This window comes from Misgurnus anguillicaudatus, chromosome 3 (genome assembly GCF_027580225.2).
Source record: "Misgurnus anguillicaudatus chromosome 3, ASM2758022v2, whole genome shotgun sequence".
NCBI classification, from domain to species: domain Eukaryota; kingdom Metazoa; phylum Chordata; class Actinopteri; order Cypriniformes; family Cobitidae; genus Misgurnus; species Misgurnus anguillicaudatus.
The window spans coordinates 18224066-18251344 of NC_073339.2; the positions used below are offsets into that span (position 1 = coordinate 18224066).

General features: G+C 39.5%; 1 protein-coding gene across 1 annotated transcript; it reads right to left on the reverse strand.

Annotated features, from left to right (window-relative positions):
- Window positions 1–4817: 4817 nt before the first annotated feature.
- LOC129444367 (von Willebrand factor A domain-containing protein 7) lies at window positions 4818–22041 on the reverse strand. The gene is made up of 15 exons (XM_055204991.2): window positions 21804–22041; window positions 17986–18200; window positions 17277–17561; window positions 16702–16795; window positions 15946–16074; window positions 15389–15575; window positions 14950–15119; window positions 14258–14367; window positions 13024–13140; window positions 12714–12902; window positions 12375–12507; window positions 12086–12238; window positions 6051–6146; window positions 5695–5960; window positions 4818–5416 (listed from the first exon to the last, which is right to left on the reverse strand). The coding sequence occupies exons 2-15, from the start codon at window positions 18181–18183 to the stop codon at window positions 5045–5047; spliced, it is 2499 nt and encodes an 832-aa protein (XP_055060966.2). The 5' UTR covers window positions 18184–18200; window positions 21804–22041; the 3' UTR covers window positions 4818–5044.
- Window positions 22042–27279: the final 5238 nt, after the last annotated feature.

The following is a 27279-nucleotide window of genomic DNA, read 5'->3' on the forward strand; positions in this document are numbered from 1 at the left end:
AATTTAACAGGAATTAATTTACAGATTGAGTCCGAAGCAGGAGGAATTTTAATAATGTCGGTCTTCTTTACATCACCAATCCCAGGAAGTAAACTGTTGCCTACCATCCGTGTGTTTGTTGTAGTCCAAGAAAAGAGATTTACATTGAAAACAATAACTCGCTTCATTATTTACTTTGGGGTATGTACCTTTTGCATATCTTGCATATCTTAAACATGTACTAATACACACTTACACACCAAAGGAAAAAAAAACATGAATCGGACCATAAGTGCCGTTTAACAAGATGAGTTGTAACAAAATGTCAAAAGGGAAAGTGGTCTATTTTACCTGAAAATTGGTGACTAATTTTATCAACTAACCTCAGGTAAAATGGCCTACATGTAAAGTTGCATTTTCCTTTAAATTTCCTTTTATTTTATGTAAATTAAACATTGCATACCGCAACTGTACTCTTGTACAAAGTGAAGTTTATTTACAGTGAATCAGGAGAAAAACCAAGGGGATATATTTATATTTACAAGTGCAGAAAACAAAACCCCAAATACCAAAAAATAAATAAAACAAAACAATGACGAAAAATATACACAAGTAAATATTCACAATATATCAATAGCAACGTCTCCACCACCACTCACTCCGGTCGACTTGGTAAACAAGTCCTGATTGAGAGTCTGGCCTCCCTCTTTATAGAGCCAGACTCCTCCCCTTCAATGGGAGTTCCCATAACCAGGTAAGTATCCAGGTAAGTATTTTAAATTGCCATTAAACTCAGATCCAGTGAGTTTAAACACATAAACATGACATTATATACACATAACAAAACATCTATTTGACACATATTAAAAACATAATTTAACACATAGCCCCTTTAACAATGACAAAAACAACACCCCCCTATATACAAACATAATGGACTCCTTCGCGAATACTGCGCCGGCGCGGCACACTCTGTGACGTCATAAGCGTGTGCCGCTCAATCGCTCAGGTTCGCCGGCGCAGCATCCCATCCCGGAAGGCTGGCTAAACAAACAAACCAAACAAACAAGCAAAACAAAGTGTGTGCATGTGTATGAAATAACAGGATTAACAGGGGAAAATGTTGAGGACTGTAATGTCCATGTGAATCGGCTTTGTGTGCACCCGCCGTCGAATCGGAGTATAGTTAAGGTAAGAGTATGCGGTGTATGTGGTGTATGTGCGTGTATGTATGTGTGTGTGCGCCAGTGTTGCCTGCTCAGCGTGGTTGGTGATCGTGCTCCATCACATTACCTTCCCCCTCTCCAAGCCGCGTACTGGCCGGGAAACGAGACAGGTAGTCGGCGACCACATTTTGCTTTCCTGGTCGATGCCGTACCTTGAAGTTGTAGGGTTGGAGATTGAGGTACCACCTTGTCACCCTGGAATTTCTGTCCTTCATTGTATGCAGCCAGGTCAGGGCTCGATGGTCTGTTTCCAGGTCAAACTCCTGCCCTAGGAGATAATAGCGGAGGCTATCCAGACTCCACTTGATGGCTAGGCACTCCTTTTTGCACCGCCGAGTATCTGGTCTCTCGAGGCAACAACTTCCGGCTTAAGTAAAGCACTGGTAACTCTCGCCCTGCTTCGCCCTGGGCCAGGACTGCCCCTACTCCTGTTGCTGAGGCATCTACCTGGACCAGGAACCGCTTGGTGAAATCGGGACTCTGGAGTACTGGGTTGGCACACATCTTGTCTTTTAGAGTCCTGAATGCCACTTCAGTATCTTCGGTCCAGGGTATTGGGTTCTTGATGTTTTTCCCTAGCAGGTTCGTTAGTGGCACAGCGATGGCAGCAAATTCAGGGATGAATCTTCGGTACCACCCAGCAAGACCCAAGAAAGACCTCACCTCTTTCTTTGTGGTTGGTCTGGGGCTCCGTCGAATTGCTTCCACTTTGTCCACTTGAGGACGCAGCTGTCCCCTTCCCAGTTGGTAACCCAGGTAACAAGTTTCTTCTTTCGCCCAGTTACACTTGTCAACGTTTAACGTCAAACCTGCTTCTTGAATCTTCTTTAGAGTTCTTTCTATATGTTTTAGGTGCTCACCCCATGAATGACTGTAGATGACTACATCGTCTAGGTATGCTGCAGACCACTCTTCACATCCTTCAAGCACCTTGTCCATTAACCTCTGGAAGGTCACCGGTGCCCCATGCAGGCCAAATGGCAGGACCGTGAACTGGAATAGTCCTAGAGGTGTGCGGAACGCGGTGTAGGGCCTTGAAGCTGGATCTAAGGGTACCTGCCAGTACCCCTTACACAGGTCCAATGTGGTGATGTACTGTGCCTTACCTATTCTTTCCAGAAGGTCATCCACTCTAGGCATTGGGTAGGCATCAAATTTAGATTGGCTGTTCAATCTCCTGAAATCAATGCAGATCCGTAACGACCCATCCTTCTTCGGTACGATCATTCCAAAAATAAACTTATACCTTTACATAGTGTATGCCATGCTTAAAAAAATGATAAAAGATATTGTTATGGTAAACTATAATTAACCTATCTCAGGTGACGCTGAAATTTAAACCAACACAGAGACTTGTACTTTGGTCTTTATTCTTTCAAGAAAGTCATCTCAAAAGATAAGTTTTACTATAAAGAAGACCTAGTTTTAAAGAAGCGAAGAGTGCTTATTAACAGCTTCCAAGGTCTGAGAGGTTTCGGTTAGACATTAAAACAGGAAACATCTTGAACATCTAGACAGTTTAACAAGACAGTTCTGCAATTGTAGAATACTCAGTTCCAAGATATAGACATACTTTAACCTTCAGTGAACCTTGCCGAGAAACCGTTTAAGAGTAAGACACAAATATAAGCACTAATTTAAAAAGACATCCACCCTTCTTGTTTACTATAATTGTGAAACGTTGTGATGGGAAATATGAATGTTTAATGTACAAAATGTACAATGTTGGGATAAGAAATCCTATAAAAATACATGAAATACATATAAATTCATATTCTTATTCTGTGTAATTGCAAAGTTTTGTCAGTGAGTCTTCAATTAAAAACATTCATTATGATGAACTTTGTGTTCTACAAAAGTGGGATGGTTTAAAAGTGTAAGGCAAGACAAACATATATGTCTTGAAAAGCAATCTGGCCATATGCAAATGTCCCAGTCTACTGGTTGTTTGGCAAGTTGTTAGGGTCACTGTTAAGGCCAACTAAATTCAATTTAAGCTGATAATAGTCAGTCTTACCGGGAGTTCCGCAGTAGCCGCTATGAAAACCAGACATTTTGTTGACCTTTGCCACTCAACAGGGCGTGCTCCGGCGTGGTCATGTGGAAAAGTGAAGTCAATGCATACCCTCTATACAACAAATTGCCGCACAATATTATAACCCAAAGACCTATTGTGTACAGTCTTACTTTGCGGTAGACAGTAATTGCCTGAAACTACAAATTCCTTTAGAATTTTTTAGTTTATGTTGCCTGACATATTTGTTTGCAGGCTAAGAGGCCAATCACACCAAACACGTTTTAAACCTTGGAAACGCAATGTGTGCCACAATGCCTCTTTTAGTCACTTTAAAAAAAGGAGAGTGCGGCGTGGCTTTTTATATTGTTAGGCAACCACCAACAAATATTGAAGCATAAACGCTCTTTTGCTGTTAACTGTTATATTAGCAAAATTTTAAAAATGACCATATCTGGTGCTATAGTGGTGCTATGTGCATACTTACATTATCCAAACCAAACTTACATTATCCAAACCAAACCAAATATGCGATTGTTTTGAACAAAGCAGGAAGTAAAGTGCTCACTTAACACTGGTACCCATTGCAATGTTATTTCTGTGATTTTTAGACGGAGTCGTTTGGTGCACGATTACAGACAGCCCTCTCACATGTCATCATATTGCTATAGTTTATCTGTCACGTGTGCAGCTCGGACATTCACGTAACACTGCTGCACGCATCAAAAGGTTTTTACAGAGGCAGATAGAGGTAAGCGGTCACGCAATTGACGTCTTCACCTTTTAAATCCAAGAGCCCAAGTGAACCGCCCTCCAGCCCACCTCTGCAACCCAGCCGGGGCGTGATTAACCAATCCGTGCTCAGGCACGGTACAGAGCGATCACACTAGTCAAAAAAACCAGGCTTTGTGGGTCAAACGCGCCTGAGCGTGGTTTGGTTTGGATAGTGTGAATACACCCTATATCACCTCCGGATGGTTCTTCATAGGTGCTTTATAGGTGCTATATAGCTCAAAAATGGTTCCCCTATGATTACTAGCTTTTAGTGATATTTAGCATATTTTTTGTTTGTTTTTTAGAGTGAACTGTAAACTTCCGTCACCACAACGAAACGCAAAAAATTAAAGGCAGCAAAAAATTAAAGGTATTCGGCGTGCTTAAACCACACACAAACTCCGCATAATGCTCACTGCCCATAGAAAATCATTTTAAAAAGGCCCTCCAACAGCCAATTGGTGTGATCGGCCTCTAACTGTGGCTTTTCATGGAAGGTACTGTACGTCATTACACATAACATACAGCGTGGTTCGTTGGTTGATCACCACAAGTAAACTGCTCCAGAGTTAACTTTTGTCTCCTTCAGCCGATTTCACACCATTATTTCTTAATAAAGCAAGTTGTAATAACCCAGCAGTTGGGATAAAACAAACAAGCATTGGTTAATTTTTAACGCAGCGGTGTGTTCAGTCCAATTTTTACCCATATGGTTAAAAACAACCCAGCATTTTTAAGAGTGTAGGTTAGAATTAAGTAAGCAGCAGGCAGTTTTGTGCAGTTTAACTCATAAAACTTTTTATTTAACAGTGTCAAAACAAATCACAGATATATATATAAAAAATCACCCCAAAAACCCCAGGTATGTAGTTATAGTAATAATATGCTAGTAAAAGTGCTGCAAGTAGCAATTACATCATTTTGTTTCATTAATTTTCTAAAATGAAAAGAAAGGCTTATTCTTAATAATTGAAGAGTTGTAAATAAACATAAAATAGTGTCTAGCTATTTTAAAACTGTTAATGCAGTATATGTCTCCGGTTACTCTCCATTACAGCAAAAGAGAAACAAATAAGCTAATGAGAGACAGAAACATGGAGAAGGACTGCAAGCCACTGAACTTTATGCTTGTAGCTGAGGCAGTGATTCGAACTGTGGCATAATTCAGATCAGTGGACCCTGGAGCTTCTGCCTCAACAATGAGTGTAACATCAGTCCCAGACTCTGTGTTGAAGGGCACGGCCAGCGTTCCTGTCCCCTGAACACTTCCTCCTGTCGACACATTCAGGGAACTGGGGACAGTCACAGTGAAGCCGTTGCTTGTCCTGGCTCGGATAGTGTAGTTACCTGCTGTAGTATTAGTGGCCACGGTAAAGTTGAAACTGAAAGAAACTCCAGGAGTTGTAGTGGTTTGTGTTTCAACCTGTGGATGATGGGAAACAGGTCTCAGACAGTGATGTAATGCAACTTGACCGTGAAGTTTTAATATACATTTTTTGTTACATTAACATTTATGCATTTGGTGGAAGCTTTTACACAATTCAAGCTCCTACACAGTACATTTAATCAATGCATGTGTTTCTTAGAAATCAATGAGTTTAGCATTACTATCAGATAATGAGATTTTAACTATAATAATTTACAAATTGCGTAAAGACCCACTATCTGTTAGCCATGAGACATTTTGGTTTTTAACCTCACCGCGACTGTTATTCTTGATCCTTTGTGATGAATGGATGATTGCCTTTGGAATCGACTAGATGACGATGAGTTATTCAACAGCCCTTTAAGAAGAAGCCCAAATGCACCCTCTGGGATTCTGTTTAGGCTAACTAGGTAGTCTGTATCACCCACTGATGTAACGTTTCCATTAACAACACTGGATCCCGAAGCATCAACTAGTAGTACATCAGTCACTGTGGCCGATTCTCCTCCAGACACAGAGAGAAACAAGGTGGCATTCTGACCTGATCAACAAATCACACAAAGACAATGAAGCCTTTACACTTCACATAGTTATGGGGAGTAAATGTGTTAGAAACAAACAAATTATTTACCAATAGAAGGGCGAGTGAGGATCTGTGCCCAAGCTTCTCCATGACCTCCCAAAGTTATCTTCACAAAGTAAAAGAGGACTTCCACTGAACTCTGACCTGCAGCAACAAATCAAATAATATACCAGTTTAAATACAGCTTGTGGGCACACATCCTGTTTTAAGTTGCCACACAGTTTTAGTTTAATGCCTTCCAGAAAAATGATTTTCTTTAAATAAACATAAATATATCAAATGAAAGAACAGCCTCCGCTGTCAAAAAAAACCCTGTTTCATCCTACCTTCATTTGTTCTCTTATCACCTCTCAAATTTTCAGCTTATGTAATGCGGTCTGAATCGTGGGTATCACAGCTTAGAACACGTTTCGACCAATCAGAATGAAGAACCAAAACGTCTGTTTTATAATTTTTATTGATATATAGGTTGTGTGCCAGTTTAACGCATTCATTGAAGCAGAATCACAAAAGTAGTGCTTTAACACGTTTAAGGCTTCAGTATGCTTGCAAATATTTTATATATAGCGCCAATAAATACAACAAAACAAACAAATAAGTGAAATTAAAGAGTGCTGTTCAGAGTTTTCAGATTGATCTAACAGTACTGTACTTAAAGTAAAGTATAATACTGCATGCACTGTATAAATTAAATGTAGATACATCATTATTAAATATGTATCCATCAAAAGCAGTGAGTGATTTTTTTCTTTGTCCGTTGTTGTCTTAACCAACATTAGTTTAAGGCAGGGTTTCCCAAACTGGGGTACACAAACTGGTGGTTTGTGAGTTGATAAAAACAATTAATTAATTACAATTAAATCATAATGTAGCATACATGAATATTTTTAAAATTAAAAAGTCTAAATAAAACACTTACATACACAAAAGATATATTTATGTTATATTTATACCGTCCTATCTCTAACCTTCCCTTTAATTTGAATGTAATGTCTGTGTCATGGTTCTGCCATCTTGTCCTTTGTTTAATCTTGTCTTGTGGCAGAATCATGACAGACCCATGTTTTGTGTGGGTTCACGTGGTCTTAGTATTGATTTACTGGACCACGTGTTCCCAGTGTCTTGTCTCTTTTACCCCGCTCCCTTGTCATCCTCCTCATTATTGTTTAATTCCTGTCACCTGTTGCCCTCATTAGTTGTCCTCTATTTAAGATCCTTGTGTTTGTTGTCCTGTGCTTGTGCATTGTTTCTGTCATCGTGTGAGTACGCTGTCTGAAGTATTGTAGAGTTTATATTATCCAGTCTAGTTCTTTGTTTCATGTATTCCTGTTTAATGTCTGAGGGCTCAGTCACACCAAAAGCGTTTATGGCAGTTGCAGGCGCCTTTTTTGAATGATATTCTATGGGCAGGGCGCGTTTGCGCGCTGTTTATGCGCGCCGAGCGCCTTGCGGTTTTCTGCCGCCTGCCGCGCACGCGTTTTTGAAGGAGCGCTGAGAGCGGAGGAGCGCCTGACGTCATTCGCGTCTTCCATTGTCCAATCGAATGAGGGGAGAGGCGGGCCTTACGTTGTGGCGAGGGAAGTTTACAGTTGCTTTGAAGAACCGGACTCCACTCGCTCACTCTCTCCTGCGTGTTTGTGCTCCTCTTATCCTCAAACAAGGTCAGAGCAAGCGCCCTCTTTTTAAAGTTTCTGCTAATATGACAGTTAACAGCAAAAGAGCGCTCACGCTTCAATATTTGATTGACAAGACAGCTGACTCGGTGGTTGCTTAGCAATATGAAAAGCCGCGCTGCACTGCTCTTTTTTAAAAAAGGCAGTGCGTCGCGCCTTGCGTTTGCAAGCATTTAAAGCGCTTTTGGTGTGACTGAGCCCTTAGTCTAGTCTTGTGTCTTGTACAGTTTAGTGTTCCTGATATAACCCTGTTTATGTTGTTTTGCCCCCTCGTGGGTTTTTGTTTTCTGTTCATTATATATTAAAAGTCCTATTTGAGTTATATCTGTCTGCATTTGGGTTCATCCTTCATCCACATAACAGAATGCACAAGCCCACGAGGGGGCAAAACAACATAAACAGGGTTATATCAGGAACACTAAACTGTACAAGACACAAGACTAGATTAAGATCCTTGTGTTTGTTGTCCTGTGCTTGTGCATTGTTTCTGTCATCGTGTGAGTACGCTGTCTGAAGTATTGTAGAGTTTATATTATCCAGTCTAGTTAGGGTGACCAGATGAGATTGGCTGAAATTCGGGACGGGGGTCAGACGTTACGGGGGGGGGGGGGGGGGGGGGGGATTGTGTCATCCAATATTAGTTTAATTTATTTCTTTTATTTAATAATTAAAGATAATGAATTTCAGTCAGAACCAATCATATTATTATAAGTACCTATGCATTAATAACTTGATATAATATGTATAGAACTATTTTATACTTCATAGTTTTCATTTACTTAATACTAAAAGATAATGAATTTTAAACGGAAGTTACTGAACCAAATCATATTTTTATTAATATAAGTACATACATTTATATAATACGTATAGACGTATTTTTTTAACTCAGTGCCTCGTCACAAATCTGACTCCTTCACGCGACTGACTGTCACTGCCAGCCAGCACTTTCAACTGTCCTCGCGGCTGCTGCAACTTTTGCTCTCTTAATCTACTCTATAAAACAAAATTGTCCTATTGTCTTTCTTGCATATAGATGAATTAGATAAAGTAATAGAAACAATACCATTTCAGCATATTTCGCGGAGGTTTTAACTGAGTGGGATTCAGATTAAGATTAAGGGGCTGGAGACATCAGCACTTTTAAATGCCAGCTGTTTTTCAGCCGAGCGCTTTAGTAACTGTGATACTTCAGCTGTGAGCCGGTTGGTTGCTGTGGTAATGTCCCTCCCCCCCTCCACTGTAATTGGACGGCCCTGTAAGAACTGACATTGACGAGCAGAGCATTTCTCTCAAAGTTTAATATTTTTGAACCCCTAGCGCAGGGTTTCAGCGCGGAAAAAACCCGCTAGCTGTTTGATTATTTGAGAAAAACGCCGGGTTTCCATTGGAATCAATTGAAAACATGCGCCGGCCGCAGGCGTAAAAGCTTTGGTGTGTCCAGCCCCAGCTTCCGTATAATTTTCAGGACAATAAGAGCAGGATTCAGGATTTGGGACAGCAGCTTAGATTTCGGGACTGTCCCGAATTTTTCAGGACTTCTGGTCACCCTAAGTCTAGTTCTTTGTTTCATGTATTCCTGTTTAATGTCTTAGTCTAGTCTTGTGTCTTGTACAGTTTAGTGTTCCTGATATAACCCTGTTTATGTTGTTTTGCCCCCTCGTGGGTTTTTGTTTTCTGTTCATTATATATTAAAAGTCCTATTTGAGTTATATCTGTCTGCATTTGGGTTCATCTTTCCTCCTCAGCTAGAGAGGACCCTGAGGGTGTATGCCCAGGATATTGAAGCGAGGAGGGTTTTGTTGCCAGAGACCCTCCTCAACTCCTACTTCATTGCGGGCCTCAACGTCCCTCCTCCCTTGTCTGAACGAGAGGGGCTGATCCGGCGCCCGTTCCGTGAGGTTGTGGACCAGTTGTGTCGGGAGGAGCTTCCCACCAGGGCATCACCATCTGCCACTCTGCCTACCATTCCAGAGGGCCGCACCATCTGTGTGGTGACTTTGGAGAACCCGGCTCTCACCACTCCAGCTCTCGAAGGCTCTTCCCAGCCTGCCGACCTCCGGGGGAAGCGCGAGAGGAGGATCTCGTGGGAGTCAGCGTCCGAGGGGTCCTCCACAGATCTTTCTGTTAGACAGTGACAGGAGGCGCTGCGTCTGGCAGCGGAGACGAGACAGTGACAGGGGACGCTGCGTCCGGCAGCGGAGACGAGACAGAGTCCGAGACAGGGGGCGCTGCGTCCGGCAGCGGAGACGAGACAGAGTCTGTGACAGGGGGCGCTGCGTCCGGCAGCGCAGACGAGACAGTGACAGGGGGCGCTGCGTCCGGCAGCGCAGACGAGACAGTGACAGGGGGCGCTGCGTCCGTCAGAGCAGAGGAGACAGTGACAGGGGGCGCTGCAGCGGTGGCTGCGCAGACGGCAGAGGCTGCAGCGGTGGCTGCGCAGACGGCAGAGGCTGCTGCGGTGGCTGCGCAGACGGCAGAGGCTGCAGCGGTGGCTGCGCAGACGGCAGAGGCTGCAGCGGTGGCTGCGCAGACGGCAGAGGCTGCAGAGGTGGCTGCGCAGACGGCAGAGGCTGCAGCGGTGGCTGCGCAGACGGCAGAGGCTGCAGCGGTGGCTGCGCAGACGGCAGAGGCTGCAGCGGTGGCTGCGCAGACGGCAGAGGCTGAGGGTCCACAACCCCTCTCCTCCTCCTCTTCTTGCGTGGACGTGGAGCGGTGAACGGAGCAGGTGGGATGAGCGCCATGGTGGGAGTGGCAAGATCTGTGGAGGAGGAAATGGGGCCTTGCCCATCTTCATGTCGGCGGCAGTCGACTGCCACCAAAGTTCTAGGTCAGCCGACTGCCGCCTGGCGGGACGACACGGGTTGTCTGCTGGGTTCTTAACTGGCTTGTGCATTCTGTTATGTGGATGAAGGATGAACCCAAATGCAGACAGATATAACTCAAATAGGACTTTTAATATATAATGAACAGAAAACAAAAACCCACGAGGGGGCAAAACAACATAAACAGGGTATATCAGGAACACTAAACTGTACAAGACACAAGACTAGACTAAGACATTAAACAGGAATACATGAAACAAAGAACTAGACTGGATAATATAAACTCTACAATACTTCAGACAGCGTACTCACACGATGACAGAAACAATGCACAAGCACAGGACAACAAACACAAGGATCTTAAATAGAGGACAACTAATGAGGGCAACAGGTGACAGGAATTAAACAATAATGAGGAGGATGACAAGGGAGCGGGGTAAAAGAGACAAGACACTGGGAACACGTGGTCCAGTAAATCAATACTAAGACCACGTGAACCCACACAAAACATGGGTCTGTCATGATTCTGCCACAAGACTAGATTAAACAAAGGACAAGATGGCAGAACCATGACAGTCTGCCCTACAAAGGCAAAAGATCTTAACTCGCTAGAGTGTGAAACTAAGAAAAATGACTTTAAAGTTTAGACTTATAGTGAGTTTCAGTTGTCAGTTAATTTCTTCTTTATTTTTATTTTCTTGAAAAAACATAAAATTGACTCTAGATACTAATGCAAATAATAATGGAGGTCTTGAATGTCTAAAAATAAAAGTAATTTTTGACCAAAAACGACGTTACTGCCTTTTGCCTTTGTAGGGCAGATGTAACCAATAACAAAACATAGAAAACTTAGAACTGAGATATGTTTTATGTACCAATAAAAAAATTACCAAATTACTTTGTAACAATAATAGTTTCCTTTAATAAAACATTTTAATAAAAGTTTAAAATGTGTACAATATCTAGTCTATCTTTATGAAGTTAAACATGCAAATGTGCTATTGAGTTACTCAAATATTAACCTAAAATCTCAGTGGGTACTTCAAGTCAATAATTTAAGTCAAGGGGTTTGGCTGACAAATAAAGTTTGCTTCGTTCGAACCACTGGAATCCACCCTGGCTATAGGACTGTTTAATACAGTGGATTATGAATCTGAAACATGTTTTACTTGTTTAAACCAGTTTTAAAATGCACAAAAAAGCAAACCATCTAATCACATTAATATTTTTAATGTGCCATGATACACAACCAAACAGAGCTTGTATAGAATAATGTGCTGTACGGGGCAGAATGGTAAAGTGTTTATTCTAATAATTATTTTATAATAAATGTTATTTTTAATTGAACATTTGCTAATTTTCATCTTACTGTAGCGCTATTGCCACTGCTTTATATGCATTTTAACAAATTATTATTAGATACTGGTCAACTGTCTGTATTTAGATTTTAAAGCTATTTTATACATAACAATGAATTAAGCAGATAAATAAAATGCGGCCGACTTGACAAATGACCTGAAAGAAAGAAAGAACATTCACTATATCAAGACACATAAAGATCACATGAAGAAAATTAAAACTTTACCAGTGACTTTCATGGTGTATGAGCTTGTGGAGTTAACACTGATGCTCCATTGCCCTGTCTGGAAGTCAGACTTGAGTGTTATTTTCTTTAGATTTCCCACAGTCTGAATGCTACCAAGCCCGCCATTTATTACTGAACCTGACTGAGACCCACCTGAGAGGAATAGAAATCAAAACAGATTTGTTAAGAGAATTAGGCGGCCTCCCACATATGCTTTAAATTGAGACAATTTTATTTGGTGTGGTACGCCTTACTAGGATTATGTAACTTGCTGTTCATTTTGGCTCACCTGTGGGGCTGTAGACGGTAACATCCAGTGAATCCCCAGTGATGTAAACAGTCACGTTAGACAAAGATGAATCCAACAGAAAAGAAAAGTTTCCTGCATTTCCTGCACTTCTTGCCACCTGAAGAACTGTGACCTTTGACAAAAACAAGGACATGTCAAGATTTGAGCAATTTCACAATTACTTCCAAAATCTGATGTAGCGGAAACGTAAATAAGATTAGCATACGATTGGTAACATAATGCAAAGGTCTATTTACCTTATGTATGTTATGTCTCATTTTTACATTGTAAAATACAATGGTAATGACTGCATATAAGAAGTTTAAAGCATTGTTATACCTGGTCAGAGGCAAATAAATCGCTAATGGCTGTAGAGGCTTCAGAAAGCGTGATTTTTGTGACCTCTAAGGTTTGTCCACCAGAGACATGGGCCAGGTCTCTGTATAATTGTAGTTCTGATTGAGTCATCGGCCTCGATGAGGAGCTCTGGGAGTCTGAGACTTCTGGTGAGATGAACAAGAAAGTGACCTGGACGGTGAAAAGACAAAGACAAAAGTATAAAAGTTTTAGATGTAAATGTTTCAGCAACATCACTCAGCCTAACAAAATGAATGAAGACAGCATTAGGACGTGCTATGCAGGAACTCACTATGGATTCAGTGCTTTCTATCATGGCTCCAACAGTGTTTTTTAATTCAGGGTCCTTTGCTGAAGCATCCGTGAAAACATAAATGTCTGAGGATGGTGGAGCTCTTGTTAATGCCATCTGGAGATCCATGAACAACAAAACACAAAATACCTTTAAAGCCTAAAATTGCTTCATAATTACTTCCTCTTGTGCATTAGTATGAAGTTCAAAAGCTCCCAAATGTAAACTTTCATAATATCTTAATGTTTAAATGTGACTGAATATGCAAAGTTCACTTTTACAATGTATAAATAACCACCTTACAAAAAAGAAAATAAGGTCAAAACATGGCAGTGTTTGAATTTAATTTGATTTAGATTTTAGCCTATATAGTGATGTCAGTAAGCCCCACCCACTGTTAAAGGATTTGTCCATTTTCTTAAAAAAATCCAGATAATTTACTCACCACCGTGTCATCCAAAATGTTGATTGTTAATTTGAGAATAAATTATGTTTTTTGAGGAAAACATTACAGGATTTTTCTCATTTGAATGGACTTTAATGGACCCCAACACTTAACAGTTTTAATACAGTTTAAAATTGCAGTTTCAAAGGACTCTAAACGATCTCAAACGAGGCATAAGGGGCTTATTTTAAACCACAACTTCATGACTTCCTCCGGTTCTGTGACGCGCCAGCGCGACCTCACGTAATACATCATCACGTCAAGAGGTCATGGATGACGTATGTGAAAGTGTGGAGAAAGAGGACCGTTCCGACGTTGTTGTATGTCGAATGATACTAATTAATGTCTTTGTGTCAGTTTATTGTTTCAAATGGTCCACAAATGTGCGTTTCATATATATATAACACGTGACCTTTCGTAGTCATTACGCAATTACGTGAGGTCGCGCTGGCTCGTCCCACAGCTGGAGGAAGAAGAGAAGTTGTGGTTTAAAAGTGGTTTAATCGTTTCACTAGATATGACCCTTATGCCTCGTTTGGGATCGTTTAGAGTCCTTTGAAACTGCAATTTTAAACTGCATTTAAACTGTTAAGTGTTGGGGTCCATTAAAGTCCATTAAAATAAGCACAATTCTGGAATGTTTTCCTCAAAAAACATAATTTCTTCTTGCATGAACAAAGAAAGACATTAACATTTTGGATGACATGGTGGTGAGTAAATTTACGATTTTTTTTTTTTTTAAGAAAATGGACTAATCCTTTTTTTACATGTCCAAAGTACTGTACGCACCAATAGCCCTGATAAGCACATATCTGGGAAGTCTCCTCCACCAGATACTGAAAGAGAATTGATTCGCTCTTTGAACTCATCAATATTCCCAGTACTTGTCAGTTTGACACCTGTAAGCATGAGACACATACACATATCACTAGAGCTTTAAAATAACAAGAACAACATGTGCAAGCCCTGAATATAAACTGTCTGGTCAGTGGTCAATATAGATTGCACTGTCACAGTTACGGTACCAGGGGCCTGACTGGCCATCTGGAGCACCAGGACAATTCCCGGTGGCCTGGCAGTCGTTCTAGCCTGCCTGCTGTCTGTACAGTCAGTATTGTATGTTTATCATATCTCATTGTGAAACTCCTCATGCTGTCAGATAACCAATATAAAGGAACAGTATGTAGGATTGTGGCAAAAACTGGTATTGCAATCACAAAACGTGTGGCTAAAACTGGTACTGCAATTACACAACTGGTGGCCAATACACAAAATGACAACATAAACATCAGTTGAGGGCTGCAACTCCACTTTTTAAATGACAATATCCTGGCCAGACCACTGTTGTGAGTAATATAAGTATTTGATATGAAAATGATTTCTTAATGTGTAGTGACATATCAGGGCCATTTTATGATTAATTGATATAAATTTCTTACATATTGTTCCTTTAAGCATGCTTTTTAAACATATATGCTTACCTGTGTCATCAAATGTTATTAGCATGTAATCTGTAGGTTCTTCTGGTGTTCCTTTCCTGCTGTCTATCATATTGATTGAGACTTTCTTGATTTCAGCAATTTCATTAGACATACTGCCTGTGATGTCAATCACAAAAACCAGCACTATGGTACGACTGAGGCCTATTAACCTAAAGAAGATGCAAGATTGCAGAAAAAAAATTAAGGGAAGGTTCAGCCTATAGTGACAATTCTGCCTCTAAACAAAAATGTTTTTTCATTCTCTGTCCCCTTTAACTTAAAGGAAAACACTACAGTTTTTCAATATTTTACTATTTTCAACTTAGACAAATGAATACATACCTATCTTTATTTATTTAATGCCATAGTTTTAGAAAACATGTAATATAGTACATGAATATATACTGCTCTTTTTGTTTTATATTGTACACTCCCCTACCGAAGAAAGTCTGTTTCTCCTGCAGCCTGTCTAATGTCTTCCAGTAGCTCCATTGTAGCATTGATGGCCATGTTTGCAGCTTTTAGGTGAAGGAAGCCATGTTCTGACATGAGGTCATCCTTATTGATGCCTCCAGTGGGAACTTGTCTGCTAGTTTGATCAAAGAAGCCACCATGGCTACATTTGCCTGAAAGAGAAATATATATCCAATGTGTTAAAAACATTTTTACATGACCAAGATTATTCATATTTACAGAGCCCCTCTCTTTCACAGCTTCTTGTAACGTTCATGGTTCCTCTCAAAAATCAAAGAGTACAGCAAGCCAAATAATAAATAATTAACCCTCTAGCACAGGGTTGACCTCAGGCGACGGAAACTTTTCTTAAGTCCTGTGCTAAGTGCATGTTTTTTAAATGATCACATAATATATATTTACCAGTAACAAGCAAACCAAGCAAATGTACAATTAGAAGAACAGCAGTTCTGACAATTATTTGTTGTGCAGCTTAATACATTCAAAGTCAGATACTTTAACATACTGCTAATGCTTTCTTGCCTGCAGGTTTGTCAGGTGATAAAAGGCTACTATATCCAGTAGTTATTATCTTCTTCTGCAGGATCTCAGGTAGAATGTTATCACTGCAGTTGTCATCGACACAGCTTTTGCATGTCGCTGCTTTGGGGTCTATAGACGTAGATACATTTCTTAAGTGTGTGGATTACACAATATTTTAAATAAAGGTGGCAAATTTATCCTCCTAATAATTTGTGTCATAAACTATTTCTGTAATAAAAAACTACTTTTAAATCACAATAAAAGTAAAGTAGCAAATGTCTTATTTTCTCCATGGTGAGAATATCATCATCAAGTTGATTTATTTCACTAATTCCATTTAAAAAGGGAAACTTGTATATTATATTCATTCATTACACACAGACTGATATATTTCAAATGCTTATTTCTTTTACTTTTGATGATTATAACTGACAACTAAGGAAAATCCCAAATTCAGGATCTCAGAAAATTACAATATTACAAGACCAATACAAAAAAAGGATTTTTAGAAATCTTTGCCAACTGAAAAGTATGAACATGAAAAGTATGAGCATCTACAGCACTCAATACTTAGTTGGGGCTCATTTTACAAAGGGCACTGATGTATTTTAAGATGTCAGTGCAAATTGTATGTCAGTTTCAGTTTGGACCGCTCTTACATTTATTTTAGTCTAGGAGTCTAATCCCTATGTCATATGTTACACCAACTGGTAAAATAAATTTTTAGATAAATAAAAGCTACAGAAACTACTTTACCTGCTGTGTTGTTGAGGGGAAGGTCTGGTTTGATCAGTGCACTAAAAGAAACATTGTATCCGAGCTCTACCCAGTTACTGTGACTGTAGAAATCCTGCACACAAACAAATTTATTTGCTAAACTAGTGATGCGGAATGTGTTTAAAAACATCTTACATGAACATCCCTTAGATTAACCACAGGTTTATTGTAGTGAAAGTGTACCATGTTATTCGTTTTGCAAATTTTTGATATGAAGTATCATTTTTACTAGAAAAACCATGGTTAAACTATGGAGTAAGGTTGTGGTTACTACAAATAAAAACACACCATGGTTAAAGTTACATTTTCGTAAGGATAGAGATATGACAAGTAACCTAAAAACTTCAATCACACAAACTATTATAAATAATTATTTCAAGAAATTTACAGTGAAAATGTATTCAGATTTGTTATTAATACATTTATTGAAATTAAATAGTTACAAGCTCACTATCAGTTAGTTTTATTATTTTAATGATTCTGTTGGTTTGAAACTGAAATGAATTTTAGTCCAACAGTTTTCACATATGAGCCGCTGTACTCCATTAACATACCTGTAAAGTATGTGTCACAGCCCCCAGGCTCTTTCTTGCAGACAAGTAGTTTCTCTCTTTCAGATTGACTTTCACTTTGGCTACGCCCTTAGTGATGATGTCCCGTCCTTCACTGAATTTCTCACTATCAAAATGAGGCGGGTCACTCAATATTTTTCTGTCCACAGCTATATTGTTCAGGTAAACTGTAACAATTGCAGATTTAAAATTGTTTGATTTTGATAAAGCAGAATTTGAATTCGAGCAGGCTTTTTGAACAGTATCTGCAGATATTTTGTTGTTGACCTAAAAATGAGGAGTGGGGAAAATCAAATTCTGGGTTTACCAACATCATTCTTGACAGAGTACCACCTTATTGGTATAAAAACTTTATGATTGTGTAAAAACATATAATTGTAGACATACACAGCAGATAAATGCTTTAATGTTGTAATTTGTGTGTTACAAAATAAACAAAGAAGCCCAAACACTGACAATGCTCCAATATTAATTTAAAGGTGCAAAGTTTCAAACGTCAGGTCTTCATCTGGCACGGTATCAATGTGTGTATTTGTAATTAAACAAAACTTGAACCAGTGAATCAGGATTGTCAGGTTTTCTTAAATTCATGACGGGAGTGTAGAAGCAGGAACTAAATTCTGTATAGTGGCCCTCCGGATACAGGGTTTGTAAACTCTGCTTTTCTGGCCTGCTCCTATACTTCACTTACAGGTAGTGTAAAGTCTTTGCCCTGGGCTTTGGCTATGTCACAGCACACTTCTGCCGCCTTGAAGACAATGGCTGTCTCTGTGATTTCTTGATGATTGAGGGAGGCATCAGAGTGAGTAATTTTAAATCCACCAGCCAGGTGTGGTTGGAAAACTGGCCCCCATAGGAGAAATACAACCAATACAGCCACTACAACCATTTTCAAACAAATTAACTCTAGAAAAAAATTAGAGAGTAAGTAAATTAGATTTACAGTAAAGGAGACACTGATAAAGACTGGAAAAACATGATGACATAAACCCCTAAAAATTATCATTAGATCCCTAGACACTAAATCTCTATAGATACCTTACTGTAGTTCCAGCCTTAAAACCCCAGCACACCAGCTTATTAAGGCTTTTAGTTTAGAGTTCTACAGTATTTCTAGTAAAAACAATTTACTTGGTAAAGTGGTAAATGTCTTCAATTTATCAGTCCATCCAATTTTGAAATGCGTATAAAAGCACACAGTGTGAAAAGTCATGCAACATATACACCATATTCCAATTTTGCATGCATATACGCCAGTCCTTCCCGTTACGGCACATCTTTTCCTGTCGTTTTTGCGTTTTTTGTAGTGCTGGGCAAAGATGAATCGCGATTAATCGCATACAAAATAAAAGTGATTTTTGGCATAATATATGAGTATGTGCTGTGTGTAATTTTTATGTAGACATAAATACACACACATTCATGTATGTATTTAAGAAACATTTACATGTTTATATATATTTATTTATATTTTTATATATTCTATATTAAAAATAAATTAAAAACAATTATATATATAAGTAAAACCATTCTGAAATGAATATATGAATGTGTGTGTGGTTAAATATACACAATTATTAGACACAGTACACGCACATATATTATGCAAAAAATCACTTTTATTTTGTATGCGATTAATCACGATTAATCTTTGCCCAGCACTAGTTTTTTTTAACCATTGTTGCGTGGGTTTGCGATTAGAATGTCATTTTATGTAACAAAAAGTTGTTTTAACCCAAGTGACAATTGTAAAAAACAATACATAAAAACGGTAAGGACTGGCATATCATATGCACGCATTTCATGTGCAGGGGCTGAGTTTTCCGCGCCCCACAGTTAACAGTCAATCAAAATCTCCTGAGCACATATCACATTATCTCTTCTTTAAATGTAATGTTTTTAATTGTAAGCTAGTATAATGCATTATTTTCACAAGAATACATAGTGAAAGGTCTGTGTACCTGTGTGGCACACCTGCTGTCTTACATAAATGCCAACGGGGTGAGGCAATATCATAATCGATAACAATTTACTGTTTTGTAGTCATTATAAAATAAGTTGTTAGAAACTTGGGATACAAAAGAAAGGCATCTGTCCAATCATCTCAGCGTTAGCAAACGTGCGCATATGCCTGTCAGCGCGTAAAGACCGAATTCATTTTAGACTTTGCAGATGAACGGTCACATATAGCATAATAACACACAAGTAAACACACATTTAAGGGAAAATGTAGTTTTGGACTGCATTAGGGGCCAGTCACACCAAAAGCGTTTATGGCAGTTGCAGGCGCCTTTTTTGAATGATATTCTATGGGCAGGGCGCGTTTGCGCGCTGTTTATGCGCGCCGAGCGCCTTGCAGTTTTTTGCCGCCTGCCCGCGCACGCGTTTTTGAAGGAGCGCTGAGAGCGGAGAGGTGCCCGACGTCATTCGACTCTTTCCATTGTCCAATCGAATGAGGGGAGAGGTGGGCCTTACGTTGTGGTGAGCAGTGATGGTACTAACGGCGTTATAAATAAACGGCGTTACTAACGGCGTTATTTTTTTCAGTAACGAGTAATCAAATAAATTACTGTTTCTCCCGTTATAACGCCGTTACCGTTATTGACAATAAATGCTGCGCGTTACTAAAATTAATCTCACTAAAGCGATTTTCACCAGAGTAGGTTCTCTCATGCAGGCAGGCAATGTTTGTCTCTAGTGTGTGTGTGTTGGGGGCTGAGAGACACATAACTGATGCTGATTGGTGTGAGTGTGTGTTAGAGGGGGTGGGACAACCACATAAGCGGTGATGATTGGCTTAATTTCCATCACTAGCCAACCAGAGGCAGGCAGAGATCATATGCAAACACATGCACAGTCCGAGAAGTTCAGTGCAGTGTTGCCAACTTGGTGACTTTGTTACTAAGTTTAGCAACTTTCTAAACCCCTTTAGCGACTTTATTTACTAAAAGCGACTAGGACAAATCGAGCGATCTTTTCTGGCGTGAGACTGACGCGAGAGCATGTATCGCTCTCTCTTCTCAACGAGCAGCGGCTGATGCTGCTACCAACTCACAGGCAGCCCGGACCTCGCGCTGCAGTCCGCGAGTCCCACACCCGCAATGACAGAGCGATGATGACAAGTACAACAAACTCAAAGGTAGCAGTCGCAAACACAAAGTATAATAAGCACTACTATTCCATCGTTGAGGTGAAACGCAAGAATGTTTATGTAATGTGCAACTTATGCAGAGTAAGAAAGAGCCTCTTCACGTCTGTAATTCTGATCTAATAAAGCACCCCACATCGTCACATGCTGCCACTCCTTGCGAAAATTAACCAGGGGTTTTTGTGGTAAAAGTGCAGTAACCATGGTTTTTTGGCGTATTGATTGCTATCAGTAAAACCATGGTTTTACTACAGTAACCATAGTGAATTATGGTTTGTTGTCAAAACCATGGTTATTTTGTGGTAACCATGGTTTTACTGCAGTAACCATGTTTTTTTTGGTTTTAACTGTAGCAAAACCATGGTTAATTTTCGTAAGGGACAAAATTAGTGGTTTCTCTTTAGTGTCTAATTCATTCAACAAATGTTTTATTGGGGGCATCCAAGTTATTTGAAATATTTGAACTTTTTTTAAGTAACGCAATAGTTACTTTGCCTGGTAATTAGTTACTTTTATAATGATGTAACGCAGTTACTAACTCAGTTACTATTTTTTAGAAGTAACTAGTAACTATAACTAATTACTTTTTTAAAGTAACGTTGCCAACACTGGTGGTGAGGGAAGTTTACAGTTGCTTTGAAGAACCGGACTCCACTCGCTCACTCTCTCCTGCATGTTTGTGCACCTCTCACCCTCAAACAAGGTCAGAGCAAGCGCCCTCTTTTTAAAGTTTCTGCTAATATGACAGTTAACAGCAACAGAGAGCTCATGCATCAATATTTGATTGACAAGACAGCCGACTCGGTGGTTGCTTAGCAATATGAAAACCCGCGTCGCACTGCTCTTTTTTTTTAAAAAAAGGCAGTCCGTCGCGCCTTGCGTTTGCAAGCGTTTAAAGCGCTTTTGGTGTGACTGACCCCTTAGGCTACTGTAGGTCAGTCGTTATTAAACGTTTTAAAGATCGAATTTGAAAAAAAAATGCCTCCCTAACTGTTGGCAAACAAGATTGATTCATATGTTCTTATAAAACGTTTTTGCGTCTTTTGCGTTAATTATTTTAATAACATTTTCCTTAAATCATCCTGCGATCCAGTTTTTTAAAACCACTGTGACAGCTATAATCAAAAAACAAATAATGTATCTTTCAAATTGAAGGCTATTTATTTGTCTTTATTTGTTCTTATTTAATCACGGACTGTTTACTTATTTAATTACTTGAGAACGTCTTAATATTTATTTAATAAAGCATTAATATCCTTTTTAAAAAATAAATTTAAAAAATTACCACCGCAAAAATCACAAATTCTGGAGGGACTGATTTATGTGACATTATAGAAGTCTCAAAAAAAATATTTCATTACCTTTGAGAAGAATAGATTTGTAGCAGAATGTATTTGCAGCGTCCTTCAGTATATTTGTAATTGTTAAGATGTGATAAATACCAACGTCACACAGGAATCTTGATCTGGCAGGTGGGTCTCTGATCTGATAAATTCTTGTGCTGAAAGGTGGAACTAAATAAGAACAGAGAAAGTTGTACTCAAAAAACAAGGCTTGCAAAATGTTGCCTAGCTGTTTACAAAGCTGTTATAGGCTGGAATGGAGGTTGATTTAAATCATACGCAACATACCGGTTAATCTGTCCATTCTGTAAAGTACACTCCACAAACTAAACAATGACAAAGGGTGCTCAAAGTCCTATTGACACACCTGCCAAAAGATTCATGAGGATTGATGAAGATGTTTAATGAAACTGTATTTTCACTTAATATATTTTCTGAAACAGCTTTAATAAACAAACAATAAGACAAACTCTATAGAAATGAAATTCTGCAACTTTTTATATTTTAGGCAATTTCTATTGACAGGTAAATGGAAACTGATTAAGGACTAACTGTTGTCTGCTGCTAATGTATATTATGTCCATGTTATGATTTTTTGTAAAGATAGAAAATGTAAACCCTAATGTAATCTGTGAGCATAGTTAAAGTGTCAAGGTTTAGGACTGATGAACCCAAGAGCAACGATGAGGGGTCAAACAAAAGACTTTTATTACACTTAGACAAAACAAGATATTAGTGATGGGTCGTTCGCGAACGCCGGCTCTAAGAGCTGATTCTTTGTAGCAAACGAGCAGAGCCGAATCTTCAGACACAGGCAGGGGAGCCGGCTCTTCTAAGGGAGCCGAGCCAGAAGAGCTGAATCTATGAAAAGAGCCGGACTGCCATCACTAAAATGTAGAGCTGGAGCTTGAGCCGAAAGAGCCGAATCAATGGAAAGAGCCGGACTGCCCATCACTACAAGATATAAAGATAAACAGAGACTACACAAAACTAGACTACGCAAAACTAGACTACAATTTGACGATTAACCTGACTTGATTTCTAGACTGGAGAACATATGACAAGCACACACACGACGGTACAAAATGATCCTGCACAGGGCTAAAGAAACAATGACATTAATAAGAAAACCAAACAAGATAACGGGGAGGGAACAGGTGATGGGATGATTAACAATAAGCAGGAAAACGAGGGGGCGGGAACAAGAGACGAGACACCGAAGGCACATGACCCGATACACATGACCCGATACACATGAACCTCCACATAGAACATAGGTGTGTTCGACATCGGCTGTGGCTGGATGTAACCGATCGGCGAGATTAGCCGCGTTCAGGCGGGGAGGAGCTGAAAACGGAGACGTGAAGTCGGACGCGCTGTGGTTCCCGTAGCTTGCTGCATTTACGTCAGGCATGGCTGATCACGTGCCGTTTGCTTGCTTAATCGCATTAAACATGATTTGTAAGATGTAAACTACATAAAAAGTGAATTATACTGTTTTGAATGTCCATGTATGAGTGGAACTGAAGAGGCTTACAGCATCTGTTTTTACAAGAATAAAGAGTTCAACATAAGCATATATTATTTAAATACCAATGTAGTGGGGTCTACGTTTTTTCATTTCTATTTCCATTTTATTTTGATGAAGATGACACAATATAACATCGCGACTACATGAAAAGAGCTTTAACTGTTATAAAAAATACCGATTTGTGACCATTTGTGGAACTGGGGGCGTGAAAATAAGCACGAAACACACGTGATTGTTGTCATGTGGTGAATCCGACCAATCGTGAAACAGCTGTGTCGTCATTACAGCCCGTGCAGCTCCTCTTCGCGAACTGCGCTGGCTAACTCAGGCGGCTGATCTCGAATCGCTCTCGCGGTACTTAAAAACCATATGACACAGTCACGTGCCTGCAGCGCCAGCTGAAGTCGGACAAAAATACTAACCGGAATGCACTGCTTCAAGTCAGCCACCGATCGGTCTGCGCAGCGCCGCATGAAGTCGAACACACCTAACGGGACTGCCAGAACCCTGCCATCATGACAAGACATAAATATAACACAAAACTCTTTGGCAGGATCCTGACATAAAGTCCAAATTAAAAACAACTTTTTCAAAACAAAAGCAAAAAAATCACAATAATTTACAATTCTTCTAAAGATTTTCATTCAGTTCATGAATGACACATTCTTCATTTTCACATATGAAATGTAGATGAAATACAAAAATTGCAGCTGTGACAAAATGCTTAGAAAAAGTTTAAGGGCTTCTTATAGAAAGCTAGCTCAGTCCTTTGTTTTATAAAAATATACATATAGCTCTTATCTTTATGCTACATTAGTCAGGTCAGTTAGAATCTATAGGGGTAGTTTCCCAGACAGGGATTAGACTAGTCCTAGACTAAAATAAATGTAAGAGCTGTCCAAACTCAAAACAACTTGCACTGACATATCTTAAAATACATCAGTCCCCATTGTTTTGGCTCAAAATGCATACAAGGAATGTTTTTAGTAAGGCATGTTTGTTAAAACTAGTTATATTTCCTAATTTGAAAAATGCCTAGTCTGGGAAACCGCCCCATAGAATTCAGCACTAAAAAACTATAAATGTCCCATATCAGTTCATATTTGTTGAATTGCTTTAAAGGTGTAATGTGTAACTTTTAGAAGGATATCTTGAAAGGCAAAATAATATGGTGAACGTGATTTCACCAAGTAAGATTGTTGATCCTGGATCAACATTTTCATTAACCAATCAGATTGCAGGATTAAGATTAGTGTGCTTGTTAGATATAGGTTTAGGATTGGGTTAGGGGCTTTTAAGAAATACTCCTCAAACTATTCTTTCACACTAATTTAAAGGGAAACTTCACCCATTTGCATTAAGATTTGTACCGTTAGAACCCCAGTCATGTTTTTGAATGGTCGTGCATCATTCCCTGATTTCAGTGAGGCACTTCCTTCTTTCAATGATGTAAAAATCGTCATTTTGCGTCATTGAAAGAAGGAAATCCTGTATCTCTATTGAGTGTGAAAGACTACAGACACTCATTCCTCATTTTTCCAAGGTGGGGGCTATGGGTGGGACCCACTCACGCTTCAGACCAATTACAGATCAGTGGGTGGGACTTACGAAAATATACGAACACAGACGGGAAAAAACTATCAGCCGCCATCTTTATGCTAAGCTAAGCTAAACAGAAGTTGTGGAGCGAGTCAGACTTCATGTTACAATAACAGTGGAAGTTTATCAATATAATATAGAAGAGGGTGATTTCGCAAGCGTGATGCTCTAATCCGCTGTTCATTGCACCTTTATGAGCCACAATACAGCAAAGCGCTCAGGCAGATGGAGGAACAGAAGCCCGAGGAGAAGCCGGAGCCTGGGCGTCGGCTGGGTAGAGGAGCCGGGGGAAGACACCGCAACCATCGGCCTCGGCTGCGTAGAAAAGCTTGGACAGACTAATGCCTGTTCTCTCGCTGTGTGGCTTCTTTATTACATTTCTGCATCAGATAAGGATATGGACGTTCGTTTGGTGAAGGTTTCGAGGCAAGAGAGCAACTTTGCGCGCGTTTGGACATGTTTATTTCACATACGCGTTTGCTTCGGCTTTGACGAGCAAACGCGCTGCGGAGTATATGAGCTTGGACAGACTCACGCTGTGTGCTTTCGGTTAATGATTTTTGGATCAGATAAGGATATGAACGTTTGTTTTGTTAATGTTTCTGGGCGCGTGCTTATTTCAAAGACGTGTTTCGGTTTACGAGCACAAGCTCCAAGAGCTGAGGCAGCGCGTCTGTGGAGATATTGTGCAGGGGACGCGTTTGTGTGGAGGAAGCATGGATAAACGGACGTCTAACTAAAGTAAGTGTTTCTATTTTCTTTGTTATACTAAGGTGGCATTTATATACACAATAGCATATCTAAGCGGTGTTTTATATGTCTATATTGTGAGAGCAGTGAGGCTGATATTACACAGATGTAATTACAGTAAACAAGAGACAAAAAGAAAATTGGTAAAACTAAATAAACATTTAAAATGCATACCCTTCTTTAAGTACTTGAAAAGACATTTGTACTGCGGATCTGAAACCGCACGTTATTGTTTGAATAAGACTTTGCTACACACCAGGCCAGAGTGTTATTGTGTGTAACACAATGTAACATCATGTTTAAAAGTAAATCATGATTGGTGTCTGTCAGACACAGTGGTGGTGGTGGCTATTTTCTTTGTTTTACTAACGTGGCATTTATGTACACAATATCATATTTAAGCCGTGTTCCGATTAATGGGAGTGGCTTGCAGAGCTGTGCATTGTGGAGTTGTAGTTTTTCATACAAATGTGCTCTAAAGTCACATTTTGTCTTTTCTCGGTCAAATAGGCACACAATTCTACATTTATGTTACATTTTGACTACAAATATGACTCACTTTCCATAAAGATTAATGTTCCTATCGGTGAAATGGCCCTTTAAGGGGGGTTAAACATGGTTAGGGTTTGAGTTAAGGGTAGGTTGGGGTATCTTTGATTAAAACATTCATCAAGGATCAACAAAAAAAAGATCACATCTTACTTGGTGAAATCACGGCGACCGTTTTGATCTACATACACCACGGGTCCCATTACACTCTTAGAACGAATGTGTTAAAAACAACACATTAGTGTTGATTCTGGGACAACACACTAAATGCTAAATTCACACACCACCTTTAACTTTGAAAAAAACGCATCTCGGCTCAACTACACCAGATTCAGTTTGATTTCCCACACCCTTATGTACTGTACCAAGCAATATTGACAGATATTGGGCCATATTTACTAACAGCGTGCACCAGGACAAAACATCTTGTCGTTAAATAACTACTGTCGGGATTTACTAAAGACACACAGTGGGTAATTAGCACTAAAACGGTGTGTTCTAGTTATTTTTGCGACCTACCTTATTGCATACTGTATGCATTTCTAGGTGTTTACCTTTCAGACGCAACATTTATGGGAGGAGAGTATTTAAATGATTCATACAACGCTATTTACTAATGTTTGCTTGTGTGATATTACTGGTATTTGCTCCATAAAAAAATTGGCTGCAATTGTTGTTGATAGAAGAGGCATCACAGAAATTAGAGAACGCATTGTACAAGGCAGAGGATTTTTTAACATGTAACAGTTTATATGGAATAACAGAGGAGCATACTATTCAAAAATATTGTTTACCAAGCACTGTTATTTTGTATTTGCTTTACTAAAAAAAGGGGTCTCTAGGAGAAGTCACACAATACCAAGGGTTTCAAAACTTCCTGTAAAACTTAATGTTTGTCCCCCAATTCTTCTCAGTGTTGGCTAACATGGCTTCGTTAGCTGGAATTTCACACACAAAGTTTTCAGATGAAATGTCCATGGTGCTGAACTCAAGCGCATCAGGTGTTAGTAGATCAACTGCACCTGAGGATTATCAGCTCTGCTTATTTGCAACTCTTAAATAATT

Bases quoted from the DNA above. Each gene is read 5' to 3' on its own strand.
- LOC129444367 (XM_055204991.2), bottom strand. From the start codon at position 18,183: ATGGTTGTAGTGGCTGTATTGGTTGTATTTCTCCTATGGGGGCCAGTT. The intron at 12,508-12,713 runs GTATAACAATGC...TTTTTGTCAAAG, and splicing joins ATTTATTTGCCTCTGACCAG to GTCACAGTTCTTCAGGTGGC. The intron at 6,147-12,085 runs GTAAAGTTTTAA...TTGTTGCTGCAG, and splicing joins ATACACCATGAAAGTCACTG to GTCAGAGTTCAGTGGAAGTC.